At 40.1% G+C, this 22145-nt stretch overlaps 1 protein-coding gene across 1 annotated transcript in view; it reads left to right on the top strand.

The window, feature by feature from the left end:
- The window catches only part of MMP2 (matrix metallopeptidase 2), a 35858-nt gene extending 22160 nt beyond the window's left edge, over positions 1 to 13698 (top strand). The window contains exons 9-13 of the mRNA XM_013192370.3: positions 694 to 847; positions 5319 to 5455; positions 7351 to 7510; positions 11207 to 11316; positions 12686 to 13698. Coding sequence (XP_013047824.1) covers positions 694 to 847; positions 5319 to 5455; positions 7351 to 7510; positions 11207 to 11316; positions 12686 to 12789 — 665 coding nt within the window. The 3' untranslated portion in view covers positions 12790 to 13698. The remainder of the gene's footprint in view (positions 1 to 693; positions 848 to 5318; positions 5456 to 7350; positions 7511 to 11206; positions 11317 to 12685) is intronic.
- The last annotated feature ends 8447 nt before the right edge of the window (positions 13699 to 22145 follow it).

Raw genomic sequence — 22145 nt, 5'->3', positions numbered from 1 at the left:
AATACACCAAAATGATTACCACAAGAGACCTTTTTATCAAAAATCTGATATAAATCTTTTCTTTTTTTTTTTTTCCCCTCTTGTTCTTAGGTGCTTTAATTAAGACTGGGAATTGAGACATGGGCAGGGTTAAGTGAATTTCCTAAGCTTGCACACCATATCACTGAGAGAGTTCAGAATTTAACCCAATTTTCTCAAGTCACACCTCAAAAACCGAGACAAAACTATCTTTCATGCTTCTTTGTAACTGAAATAACCCTTACACAAATGGCTTTCTATATAATACAATTGTTTGGAAAAAAAAAAAAATTTCTTCCATTTCTATCACCTCAAACCCACTATATGCACATTGTGTTTAGTGAAGTAAACCAGCCTGATGTCTAAGAAAAAGTCAAATGCCTCTTAACAGCCAAAAAAATAGAACAAAATAAAATAAACCTGATGGCAAAGAGCATGTTCTAAAGAACACATTTTGATTAGCGATAAAGACACAGAGGCCACGTACAAATTGCTCTACATTCATCTTCATAACTTGCAACCACCATTCTTTATTAGACTTTTAATATTAGAAGTTTTTTCCCCCTTTGAGCACCACCTCAAAATCATTCCCCTTCTATAAATTATGTGACTTCATGTGCTACCCACCCAGCACTGCCTTTCAGTGTAACGGGCTATCTCTGTTCACCATTACAGAAGTATCCACTGATGTCGAACCCGGACCAGGGCCAGGGCCAGGACCAGGCCCACGTCCTACCCTTGGACCTGTCACTCCAGAGCTGTGCAAACATGACATTGTGTTTGATGGAGTCGCACAAATTAGAGGAGAAACATTTTTCTTCAAAGACAGGTAAGTGAGATACATTGTTTACTGATGCGCCTCGAGTGGAGGAATCTGTCAAACCTATTTGGCAAAATCCAGAAAGTTATCATTGGGCACAACCTCTGGCTTTTCTTCTGTATGCTCAGGGATAACAACGTGTCCTAATCAGCTCCTAGGGGAAAGAAATGGCAAATTGTGATGGTTTTTGATTTCTGGCTTCTGCCTACCCTGGGATTGCTCATGCCAAGATGCTATGACAGCAACTGGGCTGGTAGTAGTTATAGCCAAGATCAGAACAAAATGCCAGTAGCCTCACAAAAAAGCCTGTTCTCATGGTATCTTCAGCCCAGTTTTACAGATTAGAGAGCCAAAATTAACCTTGGTGTCACAATCTGCTGGCTTCTGTGGAATCACATAAGGGTTGCAACCAGCTCAAAAGGGTCAAGTAGCTGGGAAAAGCATCCAAACTTCTAAACACTTATGCAAACCACATCTGGCCCCTCCCTCCCCCCAAATCCTTAGAGATTTACACATCTGTAATATTAATCACAAAATTAGCAATGGAAGAGATGCATTAGTCAGTCTATTGCCTGCCAAACAAGGATTCACTCCCTATAAAATATTTCCGGATGCTGACTGTAGCAAGAACTACAAGGATTGTAACTCGGCACTGGAAACCCCATTACTTTTGGTGAAGTAGAGCTCTGGAGGCGCTATCCTTCCTGATTTCATTCCACATACTCTGCAATCCGGAGGAAAGTTTCAAATCTGACTGCAGGAAAACTTCTAATCCGAACTTCTAAAAACACACCCCAAAAGAAGCACACCACCCAGAGCTAGTGGCAATAACCTCTAATGCCTCCCCCACCAGAGACTGTTTTAGGAAAACTTCGGTGTAATCATTACGATGGCCTGGCCTGAAGGGGGCCTGTCCTTTTCCTGTGTTCCTAAAGACGCAATTATGGAAATCTGTCAGCAAATCTTGTCTTTGAATGGTTTAATACAGGACGAGTCCAAAACTCATTAATAACAGCATTATGTAACTCAGGGCTGCGGTAACGACACATCAGAGATGTTGATGATCAGGATAAGCAGCAGGAGGGCAAAGGCCCCAAAGCAGAAGACACAAGAGGCTTTTCTTGTGCAAGAGCAGAGGTGTTCCTGATAGGACAAGGTGGCTGCACAACTTCAGCTCCTTTGCCAGGGCCCTGTTATTGCCCAGCTGCTCAGCACTGAACAGCTTCTCCTAAAGACTATGAGACTTGGCAGCACCATGCCTGAGAGACACAAAAGCTCTTTCTTCCCTGCCATAAATCAATGTCCAACTTTAAATCATTTACCCTCAGTTGCTCTGAACATTCTCCCAAAGCAACTGAAGATCTGGGCCCGTGTATATTCAACGCATATGCCCGAATCAAACATCTCCTAGCATATACAAGCATAGGCAAGCATCTGAAGCTGATGGACGTATTAAAATTCACCTTTTCATTGCTCCTAGACAGGTTGTTTTGGATTTGAGGGTTTACAATCTCTATTGCATTCTTTGTGTTTCAGCAATGCAGAAACTGGGATTATATTCTTCTAACTGGGAATTTTTAACATTACCCATTTCTATTACGACCGCTATGCGCAAAAAGGATTCATTCAACACGTCCATGGGGACACCTAGGATACCTTCTGTACTATTCCTCTGGGCCCTATCAGCAGCAGGCCCAGATTCCATACAACCCAGTGATCCTGGATCCCTAGTAATGGCTAGCAATAGCCCTCTCTTGGCCCAGAAAGGGCCCCACTGTACCAGCAGATCAGCCTCGCAGGAAGCCAGTGCTGGGCCCCTCCAGTAAGCAGTGCAGAGCTGGCCCCACCACCCTGGCTTAACAAGTTTGCCAAAAACAGTGCAAAAACTTCTGCTAGCATAGTCAGAGAGCTAAATTATTTACCTCATCTCAGTGCTTTCAAAAGGAAAAACACATTCTTATAGTGATGAAAAAACCTTGCAAGTTCCACAGTGTTCACAGCATCCTGATGTCCTTTTTGCTCACTACACAAATACTAAACCAATCTGTTCAAACTGGCTCATTCTCTACCCAACGTTCAGCAAAAGCAGACAATTGTTTGTTTTCCTCTAGAACAGATTTGCCTGTCAGTCTTGCAGCATTCAAAATACCAGGCAAGCAACATTATGACTCACTTTTGGAATCCAAAAAGAAAAATGTCTATCATGTCGTGTGACTTCTATGATTCACTGAAATGACCCTAGCATCCAACTGTCACATTACACAGCCATAAGGAGCAAGTAGCAAAAAGGAGGTCAGATCAGATGAATTCTTTTTAAAAAATTGTTTTTCTCTTCCCCACAAATCACATCTCAAACCAAAGAAATCAAAGGGAATATACACCCAACAGTTGAGCCTTTCCACTGGGCACAGAATTTTCCAAGCAACCAGTGTCTAAATACGACCCACTGATTTGGTCCCTTTACATAGCTGCACATAATCATAATAAATAATAATAATGACATTGATTACGTTAAAATATAATATAAAAAGCATAAATATGTAATATATAAAAAGCATGAATTCTGTCTACAAACCTAATATTAAAATATAACCTGAATGACTTAAAACGTTTTAACATTTTCAAGTGAAATGAGAAAGCGAAATTAATTTCACCATTTCCTCAATGACAAGAGTAGAAATAAAAATACCTCTTACCCAATTCAGAAACAAAAGAAAATTCAACTTTGACAAAGCTTCCCTTCCCACAGAAAACCTCACCATTTTAACAAGTCCCTTGAAATGTGGTCTTTAATTAAAAAAAAACAAAAAAACCCAGTGTTCAAGTCTCCATCGACTCCAGGAAGTTTTGAATTCATGCAGATAGCAATTATTAGTGCTGACTCAGCCATGAATCAGGTCCAAACTTGACTGAGAATCCTGTAACCTGGCTTTTCAAAGGAGCTTTTTTTTTTCCTTCTTCCTTTAAGGAGATACTGTTACGAATGAAGTGTTGGGAAAATTTGTTACACGGATTTCTATTTCATATCATATTGGATATGCTTTTCTGTCTAAGATGAGATGCACAAAATATATTTTATCATTACCTTTTACAGTGTTTCATGTATGCCGAAAAACTATCACAAATAAGAGTAATTAGCTAACCGCCCTATTCTTTGCCTCTTTTTTAAATGAAAATGATGGGATATACTCAGAAATTTTTTTTACATGTTAAAAATAGATTTAAAAATGAGAGTAAGTTTATCTACTATCTTAATTATTAGTACCATATGTCAGGTTAAATTAATATGTATTTTTAATTAAGAGAAAAAAAGACGCACTTTGCCAGTTGCACTCTTCTTCATATCAAACACTACAGATGATCATAATTCAGTATGCGGCAGCTAATTACACTTGCAAATGCATTTCAAAATGTTTTATTTGTCCTAGCTAATGTTGTTTGTTTCAAGTCAAATTTCTGTTGATAAAAACACAGCAATTTATTGTATAAATTTAGGACTGATGCTCCAAGTTTTAGGCAAAAGCAAAATTCAATTTCAGCTCCTGAGTTTCTCAAGCTTTTGCTTATTCTGGGTAGGAACGAGTAATGACAATTTGCAGTCTCCAAAAACTAAGGTGCCAGTAGCATCTCGATCTTCAGCAACATAATAATGGTGAAAGCTGTTTGACCTTATAATTTAATAGCTACAGCTTGGTGGTATCACTATACTTAGTGGTATCACTAGCCTGCTGAGTTTCGTTTATGACAACAGCACAACTTTTGTTCTTCTGAGGGAAAAAAGTTGTTTGTTCTATGGAGGAAGAAACTGCAGAGCTATTTTTAATACCAAAAGCCCTCAGTACAAAGCTCTGCCACTTAAAGATAATTACAGCTTTTTAAAGCTTAAATCAAATGATGATCCTACTTATCCATAAAGTAGCCAATAAATCACCCTTTGCATTTCTCTAATGAACATTTTTAGAGCTGGCAGTTCCTTTTACAGCCCAGCTCACTTCCAAGCAGTTTGATATACTGTTATTAAATCTGAACTTTTAGTCACTACAACAGTAATTGCAAGAGCAATCCATGGAATACAGATCTCTGCTTTTGTCAAACACTCATCCATCTGTTCCATACACAACAACAGGAGAGCTTTAATAGTTTAAATGCCCTGTAAATGAGTTTATTTGTATAATCAAAGCACAGACTGCATTTTGCTCTGATGGAAAAAGCAACGTGAACTCCAAAGCAATCAGTGTAAGCTATTTCATCTGCAGTCCAGCATGCAGCTCATCGTGCAACTGTTTCAGCAACACACTTCTAAGTGAACAGTTTGGCTTTCCAGTTGCTGTAGGAAAACAGTTATAAGTGTGTGTTGCTGCTGATGTGGGCGCGCACACATGCATGCACGCGCACGTGGCCTTTGCCAGGAATGATGAGAAACAGATGTGCTGGTGAATTAGTTCATTGTAAATCTCATACAATTTTGTGTTCTGCTCAGATTCATGTGGAGGACTGTAAACCCTCGAGGAAAACCCACGGGTCCTCTTCTTGTTGCTACATTCTGGCCTGATCTACCAGAGAAAATTGATGCTGTCTACGAGGCCCCTCAGGACGAGAAGGCTGTATTTTTTTCAGGTACTGTTTTTTAGCTTTAAAATGTAAGTAGTCATTTGCATAAGTGTTGTGTTCGGCTTGGTTTCCTCTGACTTGTAACTGGGCCAGGGCACGGCCTGCCTGGGAGCCAGTACAGCCGCTGGTAGGGGTGGCAGATCTCAAACGCCCCGTGCCAGCAAAGGCTGGGTCTAAAGGCTCTGACCAGCATTCAGCCCCATTACAACTACAGCACAGGGGAGCCACAGGCCCCTCGAAGGATACATTCACCAACAAGCAGAACTAAACAGGGATTAGTACTTCAAACACAAAGCAACGCAACAGCAACAGTGGGAGCTCTCTTTCACCCTGTGTTTCTTCCTTTTCCTCTCATTTTAAGCTATTGTCTGTCCGGGTTGCTTGAGAAGACTGCATCCTTTTTTCCCATGCCTTCCCCAGCCTTCTCCTCCTTTGCCAGAGGCTGACTTCTGCTCTGGCTCCCCAGGACCTGCCTTGGTGGCTCACCAGCAAGGACAGAGGCAGTCATGCTTGTCGCCTCCACGGGACGGGAAGAGCAGGGGAAGGGCTGCCCTGGCCACCCTAAAGCACACACATGGTTCAGCTGTGCTGGCCGAGTTAGCAGAGCTGGGAGGCTGCTTTCAACATGACAGACTGAGCCAGCAAAAACTGGGCTGCAGTATCTCCTAAAAACATGACTAAACATCTCCAATCATGTAAAAACCATATGGCCGATGCTGCTGTACGTTTTCTGTACAGGATGGAAAAGAGTAATGATAATCTATTCCACATGTCTCAAAGGCTGTTTGCTTTAGTTTACATGGGGGAAAGAAACACTTTAAAATGTTTTATTTCAGCCAAGTCAAAACACTTTCAATATTGCATATACTACACTTAATCCTATTACATCTGCATCTCTCTCCCTCTCTCTCACCTATGTCAGTCCCCTTGTTATGTTTTCCAGAAAAATGTAACTAACCTGCTTTAAGTAAATAAGAACTATCAAGCCATCAAAGATTGGTTTGAAAGTCACCTGAAACTCAGCTGTCTGAAAATACTTGCTGGCGAGAGCCACCCTTTGCTCCTGAATGGTGAAATGGCAATTTCACTTTTTTTTTTTTTTTTTTTTTAAGTATTTCTCAAATACTGCCCTTTACACCTATCTCATTAAATATTTGACTTTCCTTCCCACTAACTATATCACAGGATCCAAGAGACATCCCTTCATGAACAAAACTTTCCATGGTGTTAAGTGAATCCAGTTGGGGTGTTTACTAAGTAAATTACAATTCCACATAAAGAATGCAAAATCAGACCATCTTCCATCAGCCCATATTTGGAAAGACATTAGAAAATGTCATATGACAAAAGACAACAGAAATAGGAACTCTGGGCAAAAGCTTCCTGGTAATTGCTCAATAAAATCACTGAATAAAACAAGCCAAGGAGACAAATGGCAGAATAAAACAAATGAATAGTGAATTTCTGCATTTAACCTTCAGGTGCCCATGTCTAGTTTCAGCCCATCTTCACCATACAAAAAGTTACCAATATTAACAATTTATTTTTACAATATGCCAACTGTTGTTTGTTTGTGTTTTTTAAAAAATAAAAAATAAAAGGTAAAGAGCTGCACATTAGGAAGTCTTTCCCTAAGAGTTCAGAAAAATGAGACAGACAAGAAGAAAGAGGAAGAAAAAGGGTATCTGAGGTGATATTTTACTAAGATCAAGCTACAATTTAAGGCAAAAGCAGAAACTGTGATCACAGTACAACTGCACTCTAGTGTTTCATAGATGGAAAAATATTAGAGAGTCTAGTATTACAATTAGTACAACAAAAATTCCCATATCACAGTACAAAAGAAGAAATATTCCTCTGTATTTGATCAATAATCAGAGTTTGTTTCTTCCCTTTCTTAGGAAATGAGTACTGGGTTTATACAGCCAGCAACTTGGATAGGGGCTATCCAAAGAAACTCACCAGCCTGGGACTACCGCCTGACGTGCAACACGTCGATGCAGCTTTTAACTGGGGCAGAAACAAGAAGACGTATATTTTTGCTGGAGACAGATACTGGAAGTAAGAGGCATAGAAGTGGTGGTGGTGGGACGTTGTTAGCTTGTATCTCTAGGGCTGAATGCACACTCACGTGCAGGAGGAAGGAGTCAGACTCACAGGTTTTATCCTCTGGAAAAAAAAAAAGAGGGCTGCTGGGACAGCATTGACAGCGGTAGTGAGTGAGGATGCTGAGGCAGGGGTATGGCTGGAGAGCACTCCAATACAGTAGTGGGAATCTAGCATGTATTTGAGATAACAGCTTGCTAGGGAAGTGGAGATCTGGTGTCTCTGCCAGGCTGCTCACCACCAACAACCTATCCCTCCAGCCCTGCGTCCCAGCAACTGTCCCACATCAGTCCCAGGCTCTTACAAGGGGCAAGTTGTTCCTGTCACCAGCTCACAACTAGGAGAAAGCTCTGAAAGGACTTCCAAAAAAAAAATGCTGATCATCAGACACTTGAAGCGAGATTGCCTTTGAAATTCTTTCACTAAGCCATCAGGTCTGAAGGTGCTGTATGCAAAAGAAACACCAACCTGCAGCTAGCAAAGCTCACTGGGGATGTGGGAATGACTGTAATCCTCTTGGCAGCTGATGTACCAGTCACTCACACGTTTGCTTTACTCAGAGTTGGCACTGAGGAGATCTGAACAAACTGCAAGAAGTCTGTTAGTACTTCGGGAAAAAAAATCGCAGCTTCAATGCGTTTTGACAGTCTCTGCAATCCTTTTCATGTTTCCAGTGCGCGATCAGGGAAGTTTTGTTGCAAAGAAGTCCACAAATACCCACAAATGCCTGTAAATGTGTACTTGCACTAGGGTTCCTGTTCAAAAGACTGTTTGAGAAGCAAAATATGATGCAACATAAGCAAGTAAACTCGCACCTTTTCATTAAAACAATTATCATATTGTGATGTGGCCGAGACACCCTAACCAGCATGGGATCTGTGTTAGTATAATCAGCACCCAATAATTCCACCCAAGGCTTTATGTTTTAGATAGACAAAGCATAAAAAAGGAAGACACATGGGCTTGACTAAGGTTATACAGCAATCTGTGACAGAGCTGGGCACTGAGCTATATTTCTAAGTAAATTTCAAGGTATCTAAACTGCAATCAAGGTGCAGGTGACCTGCTACAAAAACACGCTCTGTCCAGGAAAGGTATCAGACTCAGAGATGAAGAAGGAATGTCTTGAAAATGCCCCAAGACTACTGCAGTGTTAGAAATAAATATCCTGCGTTGCACCTGATGAAGAGTGTACTAAGCTTATTTAATGGAATTTTACCGTCTTAGCTGGCAGGAAGACTTGGCACAAAAGATGATCTTACAAAGCAGACGTGCCTTGGTGCTTTGATGAACTGGGTGAATTACCTCTGTGCTGCCTATCAGAACAGTGTGAGACCAGAACAGAGACACTAACTTCTGCTTTCACCATCCGAGGTCTCTTCCAGGAACAGGACTGTACTCCAGGAATGCCACCATTAAGCAACAGGCTGAAAACTGAATCACTCATTAACTGACAATTTAGAGGAAAGCTAAAAAGTAGAAACAGCAAGAGAAATCTAAAAGATTCTCCAAGCTATAAGGGTCCCTTCTGAGAGATGATCTATATAAAATATCAAAGGAAGTATCAGTGAAATTGAGTCCATTTTATATGTACATTAATTTCATGTTATTATCAAATTGGATGAGTGTCTTTTTTATATCCTAATGGCTGTGGAGTCCTGTAAGTAAATAAAATACCCTTTTACAAGTGCCACTTAATCATAACTTTCTTTCAATTACTTTGAAGACTCTACTCTCCTCTATAATTTAAAGGAAAAAAAGAACTTAAAAGCTAAAGAACATTATTCATCTTTTAATGTCACACAGACCATTTTGTTAAATTATTTCAAGTAGTTTTAATACTGCCATTTGCAATACTTCTGATTCCTATCAGAGCCTACAGACTATGAGGTAGCAAAACTGCTGGGCTCCTCTGTACCAACCACTGTTGTGATTAACTGCACTCCAGGGCCTCCACGTAATTCATCACTAATCTCAGACCGTACTCCTATGCATTCCAGAATGCATAATTTATTGTTAAGAAATCAAAATAAGCTTAAGGAATTTCTATACGTTTAAAGATGAAAGCAAACTGTTGACAAATATTTGAGAAAAAAAATGCATCCCCAACAGATGCAGTAACATTTAAGAATGTGCTTGTTTCATTTTATTAAAGGACTTTGCTACATAGAATCAAAACAGTTTCATACCATAATCCTTTTTTTTTTTTTTTTTTTTTTTTTTTTTTGCTATTATCACACTTGCTTTTAATGGATTTTTGGAAGCCTCCTCCTCTCCCTTCATCCAGCCCCGAGCTATTTTAGCGTTATTATAACGAGATTTTTGAACAAAGTGAAGTTATGTGAGGGAGAAGAAACGGAGCTGGCTCAGATTCCACAGCTCAAATTTTAAATCTGCGCAAGAAGACACTAAGATTTTCTTTAAATATCCAAAGAAAATACAGGAAGTAATTTAAATTCATTATATAAATTGATTTTAACCAACCTACTGCTCAGTTGTACCAGTGTACCTTTGGATAAAATCCAAGTAGTTTCATAGTGCAGTAAGGAAAAAGTGACCCAAGGTACCTACAGATGCGGAGAAGCAGAACACACGACAATAACACTTCCCTCCTGCCAGCGCCGGTCCCAGAAGAGCTGTCTGAAGCCTGCCCTTTTTGAAGAGGTGGTGGTGGAGGGACTGATGTCTCACGCATTGGAAGCCTGCTTCAAGGCATGTCCTGTGTTACTGCTCCTCGGGACATCTCCCCTGCTCCAGCCCAGCAATGACTGCAATCTATACGTCAGGAAAAAGGGGAAACCAGGCTGCTGTCTTGCTACTTTCCTCTGAACAGTTAAGGACCTTGCATCTCTGGGACATTTATTCCCTGTGTATGGAGACGGAGATTCTGGATTACTTGGGGGTGTGCAGAAATGACTCCACACCGATCTACCTTCACCTTTTACAGTGGGAAACAGAGTCAATGAAACAACTGATCATCTATCAACGTGGATGCACACAGGCCCACTCACTTTTGAAGGACACTGAAAACTAAACCTTAATTCCTCGGAGTTGTGTGGATTAGCATCAGATGAGGCTTTCTCTTCAAAGCAGTGCACCAAAGCCTTTGTGTTTTTCAAATAAATGCATGCATTTTAACATGGCATTTACCTCTTGAACATCACAAAGAGAAAAAGGACTGTGAGAAAACAATAGGGTTTTTTAACAAAAAATTAAGGGAAGAATTAGGGTGGAATTTGTAATTTAATAGCCATCCATCAATTACATGGACTACAAGCTTAACTTGTTAAATAAGATTTTTTTTTTTAATATATTAATTTCTCATTAAAATCTGATATCTCCATATGTCGGTTGCTGCCTGAAAACAGTCACCTTTCCTAGAATTATGTTTGGAATTTTAAAGCTCTATTTCTGGAAAATGTTTTGCTTAGCAAAATTTCAATGTAGCACAAATCACAGTTCCAGAAGAAAGGATTTCACAGGGTTTTAAAGGAATTAGGAATAATAATAATTAAATGTAAACAATGTTACCGTCTTGGTTATCTTTTCTGTTTGATTGTTTTATACGGTCACATGAGGACTCCCTGAAAAATTATGCTAAATGTCTACATTAAATACAGATATGTAACGCAGAGATATAATTTGCTTCAGGTACAATGAAGAAAAGAAAAAAATGGAGCTTGCATCCCCTAAATTCATTGCGGATTCCTGGAATGGAGTTCCAGATAACCTAGATGCTGTCCTGGGTCTCGGTGACAGTGGTAAGCTATAATCTGATTTAAGTCTCTAACAAGGTCTCTTATTTGTCTCCTGTGACGCTTATTGGATACTTACGGACCACAAGGAATTGAAGTAAGAGCCGCTGCTGCTCAGATCTGCAAACTACTAGATCAAACTAACTTTCTGGACTCTCTTTTTCCATTGAACATCAGTTGACAAATACCCTATTAATCACAGCTCAAACTATTTTAGATTAAACTTTTACAGAAAATAATCTCTCCTGGAATACTTTTATACAAATAAATAATAATAGTTTTGCTAACATTTCCTTTTCACAAAGCTCATTGAATTTCAACCTACTACTCTTCTTTACCGTTTACTTCCTTGATGCTGAACACTTTGCAAAAACTAAACAAGGCAAAAATCAGTGTTCAGTTGGATTTTTCCTCTTTTCTTCCTTGCTATTTTCTTAAAAATAGTAAAAGCAATAATAAGGCTATGCATGTCTTGTCAAAGTGTCTTGAAGCATCTGAGTGCTTTCCATTGCTTTGTTGTACTGCCCTGGAAGCCCACTACACAACCGTCAGGCTGTTATATAAATGGAGAAGAGCTACCAATGACGCAGTCACTTTGATCTCCACACGTCACAGCCTCAGATCCGGGTTTACTTTAGTTTTCTGATATGGGCATGGGGAAAAAAAAAATAAAAATAATCAGCCTCCTGGCAAATTTTTTATTTAGCATAGTTTAAGACAGTGACTAAAGCATCTCCAGCCACCCCACGCCTGAGGCACAAGATGTCCAGCACCAAAGGCTATGACCAGGCCTGTCCCTGGTGCTTGAAAATTTCCCAGCCTCTTGACTGTTCTGTAGGCTGTTCAGGATTAGCACGCAGCCACAGCACTCTTTCAGCATCCTCCTGCTCTAGCATAGCAGGAACTAGAGTACGATGTTCACCTTGATCACAAACGGGTGGTGTTTTGCTCTTCTTTTTTAATAATAATAATTAAAAAAAAAAAAAGCACTCCTAGCAACTTCAGCTGAGGGCCTGGCCCACGGCATGGCCTCATATTTTGCACAGATATGTGTAGAAGTTTGGAAACATCGCTAATATCACGAGTCCCAACTTGATTACAGTTTCAACAGCAATTTTGCCAGCAAATATTTCTACCCAGAAAATTCTGGCTCACAAAATGGTAAAGCAACTTCAGGTTCTATTTAGGACAAGACCTTTGTTCTCCAGAATGGGAATTTCTATTTATTTTTTTAAATAAAACTTTTTTAATCTGTGCAAATGCTTCACGAATAAGCTCTTACAGTTCATTAAGCTCTGTGAAATCAAACAAAGAAGCTTTGATCAAGAGTTCCGCACTCCGTAATCTAAGCATACTGTTTTATTTACCTTCACAGGGTACACCTACTTTTTCAAAGACCAGTATTATCTACAAATGGAAGACAAGAGTTTGAAGATTGTTAAAATTGGCAAGATAAATTCTGACTGGTTGGGTTGCTGAACTGTATGAAATATTAATAACCAAATATTTACTTTTTTGTTATATGCCTTATCTGTAATTAGAAATAGATCTGAATGCTAATTACTGGACCAGTCTGGTACTGGCACCAAAACATTAAGTACCAGTACTGTACACATCAGATAATTTAAAAGTGGTTGCCTCCTCAGTATACAAGAGATGTTTACGTATATATTCTGGTACAAGTTTTCAGTTTTTCATGCTAGTAATAGTAATGCTAGTAACAGAACACCCCTCGTTCTTTATTCCCCTGGTGCTTAAAGAAAGCATTGAAACCATTGGAGACTGGATCAGGCCTGTGTTATCTTACATACATCCCAAATAGCCTCAAATGAGATGCGAGATGTACCAGCAGTGCACTTTGATATATATTTTTTTTAATACAACTCTTTTATAAATAGTTGGTTTGTCCTGATGTTTTTCACCCTCTTGAGAGTTTGATCATTACTTCCATTTATTTACATAATACAGAAAGACTGTCAAAGGCACAGGTTGCCTCGGGATTTGATTTGTGTTGATGCATGATGGAATCATGGCAAGAAACTGTATTAAAGTATTGTTTTAAAGTACTTTTTATTTTAATACCGTAGTTAAGTTTAGCAATTTGCTTCATGCACTTTGTTACTACTCTGTAACTTGTTTATATGGACAGAAGACTCAGATTTTTGAAGTCAATGCGTTATACATAAAAGCCAAGTATTATTGTTTAACTTGTTTTATTTTTCCGTTCTTTCTAATATTGGGTTTTTGTTTGGTTAGGTTTTCTGCTTATGCATTGGGCAACAGAAAGTGTTCTTTTCCCATTTGATGGAATGTTTCTCATTTAAAAACAAAAAAGTGTCCCACACATGAAGTGCCAATGATACAAATAAAATCAAATTACACTGTCAACATTTCTCATGGCCATGCTTTCTCGTATCATTTGGAATAAGAAATTCAGTAGCATGTTACAGTGGATACCTCAAAGGAAGGGCAATATTACCCCAGTATATAACTGTATACTGGACTTATTTAGAAACCTGGGTTAATTTTTCTGTTTGTTCTAAGATGAAACGGCAGCAGCTTGCATTACAGAGATGATATGGCCCCACATATCAGAAGGTTGGAAAAGACCTCCAAGATCATCTGGTCCAACCATCCCCCTACCACCAATATCACCCACTAGAGAATTGTCACCTGGATAAATCACTACTACTGCCAAAAGAAAAGATTGATATCTCCCTTCTGAGCATCCTTGTTCCCTTCAGCCACCATTAACTGCCTTCCTAACTAGTTCTGCACCACAGTTAACATGTTAAGGCATAAATCAGAGTAATTGTAACTGAAAAATGCTAGAATTTCAGTTTTGCAGACACCTGGCAACCTTCTCAGGACCACAGGATCTGACGACACATTGCAGGGATGTATGGTCTGCCACAGACATCTTACACTAGTGGTGCAAATACTCTGTTGTTTTCGGGACTGCCAGGAATTCCTCCTGAGTGTTGCAGTAACTTCAACCCAGGGAATTTAAGCACTTACTGCTTTAAGCATCCTCAAATAACCACTCCTTCAAGACTTCTGGATTCTGTGTCAAGACTGACCCAAACTGCATGCTCTAACATCTGTATTTAATACAAAGGTTTCCAAACATTTATACACCAGAAGAACACTTGCAATGGGTCTTTCCAGCTCTGAGCTTGCTAAATCACATTTCTACTGATGACTGCAAGAGTTTCCTGTTCGTCTCCAACTTACGTGTATGTTGTGCAACACTGGCCAATCCACCAGCATACCTTCTGTAACAGTAAGACCGTAAACCTACAAAACCCTGCACATCTGGTGGGTTTTAAAGAGTTCTGCACAACTTCTTGTTTTGTTCTTGCCCGTGTAAATCCATTCCCCAATGACTACATCACTGTCAGAAAAACAGAAACATTTTTTTTATCCTTAAACCTACTTACTCTTCTTTCAATTCAGTTTCAGACTGGCAACCTTAAACTTATCATAGGTCATTTGTAAACACATCTATTTCTGTTCATGAACCGTTACATACGTAGGTGACAACCTGGCAAGTATCACACAAGCTGGAAGAATATACTGACCCTTCCCATTAACATTTCATAATTGATATCACTGAAATGCCAAAAGTCACAAAACATCCTGAAAAAGCCCCTGGGATTCATTTCACTTGTGGACAGCCACTTTTAAAATTCAGTTGGAACCCAGATACAACCTGCTCTGCCTCACAGATCTCACCTAGTCATAATCATGGAGAAGCAGCTCTAAAATTACTTCAAAGCATTTTCCAGTTAGGGATGCTATTTTTTTTTTTTCCTACAGCAAAAACTCAAGAAATCATACATTTCCTCCCTGATTTTGTAGCTCTTTGTAGTGAGTAAGCCATGAGATAGAAAGTCCTTTCCCAAGCAGCTCTGCCCGTGTCCCACACCAACCCATCCAGCTCACTTCCCTGGTGAGCCTTGGAGCTGCCCCATCCCTGTAGGCTTTTCTGGAGGTCCCTGAGCTCCTGGATGAAGCTTATTACCCTCACCTGCTCTCTTCGCCTTGCTGGGGCACTGCAGGACTGCGCCCTTGGCAGCAAGACCACTGCCCCTGCCTGCCCTGCTGCCACATCACCCCTTAGGGAGCAGCCTATTCTTCCTGCCCTCTACACTTCTCCTAAGACTCTGTCAGAACTGAATCAGCATTCTCACCCCCCCTTTTTTTTTTTCCCCAACAGAGGAAGAAGCTAAAGATATTATTTTTTTTTAAATCAAAGTCCTGTAAACCCCCGGCACAAAACTCTACGAGCCCCTTACCTAACTTGCTCTGCTTCCACATTCCTATTAAATGGAAGTCAGGCTCACTTCAGACTCCTGGTGTCAGGGCAGGCTACACATGTGCTGCACAGGGGCTCGCTGCAGCATGGACAGAGCTGAGGCACTCCTGCTCCTTCAGCTGAAGGACGTTTTCTACCAGCTGTTCACAGGGCAGGCTCCATGCCCTCAGCAGGGCAATTCCAGTCCAGTGGAGTAAAGGGCAGTGGTTTGGTGACTGCTCTGTCACAATACATACAAGGCAGCCAAGGCTCTAGCGAAACACCACAGTCTGAACACTAAATAGAAACCCCAGCCAGAGCCGTGAGTCATGCTCAACAGCTTATACCTCACTAACCCTCTGCTTTTGTTAAAAATGCATTTTCTTCCTGCTATTTTACCACGACTTTACAAAGCAGTAGTTACCCATAAATTTAAGCAATTGACAGCACTGTGCTGTTCTTTGAATCAGGAGGAAGTACATCCTTCGGGCCTGTTTTAGACAAAGTATTTCTACTGACAAACACAGATGTGCATGCTTTTAGCAGCAAGGACGGGGTGAATGAACATTCAGCTGCTTTTGGAAGTGACTAAGCCAACACATGACCAGGCACCGGGCTCTGGGGGATCTCTGCAAGTGCAGAGATTTATGCCTGCAGGGGAAGCTGTCTGCTCCATACTGGTTATGTGGAAACTCCTCAGTGCTAAGGTATTTCAAGGTAGTGAATTGTAGTAAGGGCAAAAAACACAGAATGGGAACATACTCCCCAAAATAACAAAACCCAACAACTCAGAGACTGACAGAAAAATAAAGCAGGGGCAGGCAGACCTGGAGGCGTCTCAAAGCTGCCAGCAGGGTTTCTGCACATCAGGCCTGTCAGAGCCATGTGCCATTACTTGTAACCCATCTCCCTCTGGCACTGCCTTTTAAAATAGAACTGAGAGCAAAAATGGCATCTTCAGGTAAATTATGAGATGTACATTTGCACATGATGGCTAGGATTTCAGGCACAGCTGGCAGGGAAGCTAGCTGCCAGCCCCCTCCCAGTTTAACAGCAAGCCCCTACTTGCAAAGACATAGGCTCGACTTTCCCAGCTGTATGACATTCAGTATAAACCAGACAATTCAACAGCATTCCTTCATTCTCATCATTACATGAAAAATGTTTGGGGTTTTTAGTAACATCTTTCATTAGCCTTTTCTTAATGGAAACAAATATCCAGAAACTCATTGTCTCAGAACTTCTTAATGTAATGGAGAAAGATATGACCAGAATCTGAACAAACAACAACAAAGCACATTAGAGCTCAGAATAACAAAGAAGAATGACAAACCTGGGTACCAGGCTACCAAGAGAAGTCAATTTTTTTTTAATGTCTTTAAATCAAGACATTACTTTTTGGAGAGAATCTTTCATTTAAACATAGTATTTCTATAGCATTAATCCAGCATAACTTGGAAAAAACACCTGGCCTCAGCAGTTTGGAGACTGAATTTAGTGAACCAATGGTCTCCTAACTTTGGACTGTCTTCGGATATAAAACTAATTTATATATACATCTTTAAGTTATTTAATACATTTTCAAAATTATGTATTAAATATATGCCTGCATGTATACATGCATATACATGCACAGAAATAATTTTTTGCTATACTACAATGTTTTATTTTATATTAATAGGATAGCATGAATACTTTGATTAACTTCAGGCTAATCAACCTTAATGACCTGCTCAGCACATAGCACTGGTTGTTCTCCACAGAACACACCACATGCTGTGTGAAGGCCAACAAACACATTGATACGGCCACAAATACTGGCTCTGCACTGAAGGTGTTCCTTCTTGGTGGCACTGGTACAGGTAACAGTTGACAGCTTCAGGCTTCAAGACTCAGTAGTTAATTTGCCCATAGTTACACTAGCTCAATGTGTAACAGCAATTTCTGTGGCAGCCTAACAAGCCCTGGGAAGGCTTTACCCACATTACCAGCTGATATAACCTCAGGACCATCCTTTCACCTTTTTCCAAGTCCCCAAATTCCTGTTACACTTCTAAAGCCGTGCTTTAGCCAACCTCATCACTCCCACACTCAGACTCTAGGAGGCAACCAACAAGCCACTCTGAAAAGATAGGGAGGAATAAAAGGCAGCACGTCACTCCAGTTCTGCATGTCCCTTGCAAGTTCTGCTGCAGACTCTGCCTGCACAATGAACTGGAGGGCGACAAAAGAGAAACCTGTTGAGCTTTCAGCTTTCTGTTATTGCCCAGCACTTTCCTCTGGGACTCCTCAGAACTGCTCCTGAGTGACTAACCCACTTTGCAGTTAAGAATTTCCTACCATTGCCAAAATAAACGTAAAGTTTTAAGAGGATAATTGTTTTAATTTGTATTAGGCTGGAGCTTGGCAGCCTGTCCCTGGAGTCATTTGGAGGTGGTCTCCCCTTCTAAAAGACAGGAATTCACAATATTAACCTATCCAAGTGGGCTTGTTTTGGGGGTTTGTAACCACTGCTTCAACCTTAGACCGCTTCACAGCTTTATTCTGCCTTCCCTATGCCCCTTACAACAACCATAATGCTGCTGCCAGAAGGGCTGAAGCTGGAAAGCAGCTTTGCACTTTGTAGTTGGAGGCCAGTCAACAATGAAGACCCGGCACCCCCGCAGCAGCAAGCTGCTAATCACCACGAGCCAAGGAATTAGGAAATTCAACCGCAGGTCTCCCATCCAGCGTCACATCACACACTCAGTTCAGCCACAAAGCCATGATTTCTCCTCTTGCATTTATAATAGATGATTCTGGCCACTGCCTCTCTCCATTGCTCCCTTTTTCAAGTCCCTTAATCCAACCTACGCTGCAGCAGAGTTCACTACCCCAGGCAGCAGCTGACCATAGTATTGGGCAAGCTGACCTGAAGCAATTCACCAAGAGGCAAGGCTGGCCTGCAAAGGGAGGCAAGTCAGTCTGCTTTCTGCCTGGGGTCAATGCTTTAAGTGTTGAGCCAAGTCTTCTAAAGAAAGGGAGTGATTTCTCACTGTTTGAGGACTAGGCAACTCTCATTACATTCTCCTATCTTGCATTTCCATGGTTTTCTTTTCCATTAAGAAACTGTGCCTTTTCAAGGCCACTGGCAGTTCTCTTCAACAGCTCAGAAGTATGAAGTAGGATGACTTCCCCCCAAAATCTTTTTTCCGTTGTTTCCCATGCAGTCAAAGAAGTTTGTATTCATGTCCTTTTAAAAATCCTCACCATCACTTTGTAGCACTCTGTTCTTCCTGACTAATGCCTTTCATCCATTCTTACATTTAGACACCCTTCTAGGGAGCACTGTGTGGCATTCTCAGTCCTTTGTCTCCTCTATCACTGATTACAGTTGTCTAATTATGGCTTGATTCTATGCTCAAATAAGTAAATTCCAGTTCCTCTCACTTTCACACAGCATTTTGAATCTAGGAACATCCTGAAGCTAACGAAAGTTTCCAACCCAAAGGTAGGACACTAACACAACAGATCTTCAGCTTCCAGGTTTTGCTTTGGCTCTTGCTTCAAGCAAGTCCTTTGAGAAAATGCATAATATATCAAAGCACTTGCGGCCTTTACAGATTTTGTTTTGGTTTCACTGCACTTTCATCTCCTCTTTACTCTTTTGTTCTTTTACCTTTCTTTCTAATGTAAAGAACTGGACACTGGGAACAAAACCAGAAGCTGGCAGGCAGGAATTAGCCATTACCTGTAAATTCTGAGTTCAGACCCACTCTAGGAAACAAGGCATGTCACTCTTGGAGATGAGACAAGTCACCTTCAAATATTTTTGTCTGCAGACACTATTTTTGCATGTAAATTCTGCATTGCAGACAGAATAACTGAGAAATTAGGGGCAGAAATTGCAAGAAAGGTAGATTCTGTGCGAGATGTGCTGTATTTTTATTTTTAGTGAACTCATGACGTCATCAAATAGAGCTTTTTTCATTTAAATCTCAGTATTCCCTCAGCTGTCGATAAGTCTACAACATACTCTTCTACTTTTCAGTGAGAGCTCAGAATAAGGGAGTTTTACCAATATGTATTAAAGCCTGAAAGGCCATGTAATAGTTTTAATTACAACTTTTTATTATATATATATATTAATGAATATGTGATGGTATTTATGTATATTTCTATTTCCATAAAACATTATATAACAGCATGAAACAGAAATTCACAGTTGTAAGTGGACACTTGTTATGCAATGCATGGTAAACAGACAGAACAAGTGTCTATATGCCAGAAATCCTGACGCCTAAAATAATCAAGAGAAGTAGCATTGCAGGAACAGGAGAAATTAGGTAGTGTAGGCCTTAGATGTTTATTCTATCTAGATCTCACAGAAAATCTGCTACAGGCATTGGAAATCAATAGCACATCATGGTTTAGATCACATATTCTGAAATATTTAGGAGCCAAAAAACCTGCAGATTAGCCTAAGCAAGACCAGACAATCACCTCCTGCTTAACCCCCTAAAACATTTTTTAAAGGCCTGGCAGGTCTACCCACATCGTTTTGCCATGGTATTTTGGGGTTTTATACAAAATCACACACACTGGTGTAGTTGCATTAAACTGAAGACTTCAAAATAGTGTTCTTTTACATACTTTTGAAAACTATTTACTCTTCAACACAAACTGATGCTTTTTGCAACAAGGTCATGCCCTGAGCAGGTACTCTGCACTTTATCTACTTTAAACACAGCGCATCTTACAAACAATTTGGTGGCAAGCATGCTTTTCTGAAAGACAACCAGGCATTTAATTAAAAAATTCAAACAAATTTAAAGCCTGAAATCTATGAAATTGTCACATGAAAATCACAAATTAAGTCACCACAGAAATGACAACTCCAGAGCTTCAGATATCCTATTCAGGGTCTGAATCTGTACTTCTTCACTTTACAACCCCCAGTGACTTTCAGGGGTGAGAACGTAGTAAGGAGCCAGATTGACCATTCCCAGGGGTTTGCACCTGAAGAGGTGTGGACACTTCCAAATGAAGATGACAACATTAGATACAAGCAGATTTTAGCAGGGAAGTAAAGAGTAAAATCTCTTTGCTCATAAATTAGCTCAAAGTTAGAGCACTGTGAACATTTCAGTATAAATCTTTTATTCTGTACCTCTGCACCTGTAGATATAACCATGCGCTCGTGTACCAGCTCCATCTGAAAGACACTTGCAGATGGCATTCTTATCAGGTTACCTTCAGTACAATAAATACAATTGATTTTTCCACTGTGTTAGCAGTTCCTCACTTTACATTATTGAAAGCCACACTCACCAATACATCCAGAAAGGTATTAAACATGGATTGGTTATAATACTATCAGATCTTTATTCACCCACAAAATGAACACTGCAGTGGATTTTAACCTGTTGAAGGCTTTCAGGGCTAATAACCAAACCCTGCAAAAGCACTCAATCTGTTTTCACATGAGAATAAAATGGGAAGCAGCTAGACAGGCAGGGTAAAACTCTGCAGGCAAACTCTTGTCCAAAGTGGGAATCTCACCTGGCAGTACTGCCAGTGCTAAATAAAACTATTTGCACTCACCAAATGACTTCAGAGAACTTACTTGCACTAATTGACAGAATACATGACTCCAGTGTTTAAACCTGGTTTCAATTAGGGGGAAAATCCCATAACTCAATTCAGGAATGTGAAAAGTTCCTGCAAACACAGGAAAGAATATTCCTAAAATTGAAAGTTTTGTGGATTTTGCAACCTCACAGGGCCTCTGTGTGTGAAAAATGAAAATATTTCTTTTTAAATAATTCTAGTGCTTGAAAAGTTCTTCTCCATAAATTCTAGCCATGCAAAACTGGATGTGGTCTCTGGAAATTAGAACTATCATTATAATAAATACTGCTAAAATATATTATTTTTCTGGGGCACACTGGCAGCTTTTAGTGTTTCAGAAAAAACTGTGTCTCTGTTCAAGGGTTGCTGCACACAGGCAGCGAAGTCCTGAATTCATGGGGAATTTTTCTTTTATGAAGTTGAAGTGGTCGAGAGTCAAGGAAACACATTCTTTCTCACCTTTTTAAACCTTACAAGTAAACACTAAGACTAATTCACCTTCCTCACCTCTCTTTGGAATATTTCATTCCTCCTCATTAGTATTTTAATCACTGCTGGCAAAGGCAATGCTCTGTGGAACCTGAAAGGCTTAAGAACAGACACGTTACAACATCCTTTTAGGTGCTCAGTTTTGAAATTAATTTCAGCTTTTTTTCAGGCGTTGAACTGGCCCTAGTTTCTCTACTTCAAAAATTTAAGATCACGATTAATACCTTATAAGTTCATCATGAATCCTACCTAAACTCTTTGCTACCTATATGCAGAGATCTCTCAAAGCAGTAAAAGAACCCAGACTCCCAGCTCCACATCCCTTCCTCAGCACAACACAACCCCATAGGAGAAGCACCTTCCCATGTTTCCTAATCAAAGTTTTATGAGAAAAGAGGCCCTCCTGAGTTTCACACTCTTTGTGGGAATACACTGCAGT

Source organism: Anser cygnoides, chromosome 12, assembly GCF_040182565.1.
Source record: "Anser cygnoides isolate HZ-2024a breed goose chromosome 12, Taihu_goose_T2T_genome, whole genome shotgun sequence".
Classification (NCBI taxonomy): Eukaryota; Metazoa; Chordata; class Aves; order Anseriformes; family Anatidae; genus Anser; species Anser cygnoides.
Note: the sequence above shows the minus strand (reverse complement) of the source record. Positions and strands in the feature narration are given on the sequence as shown.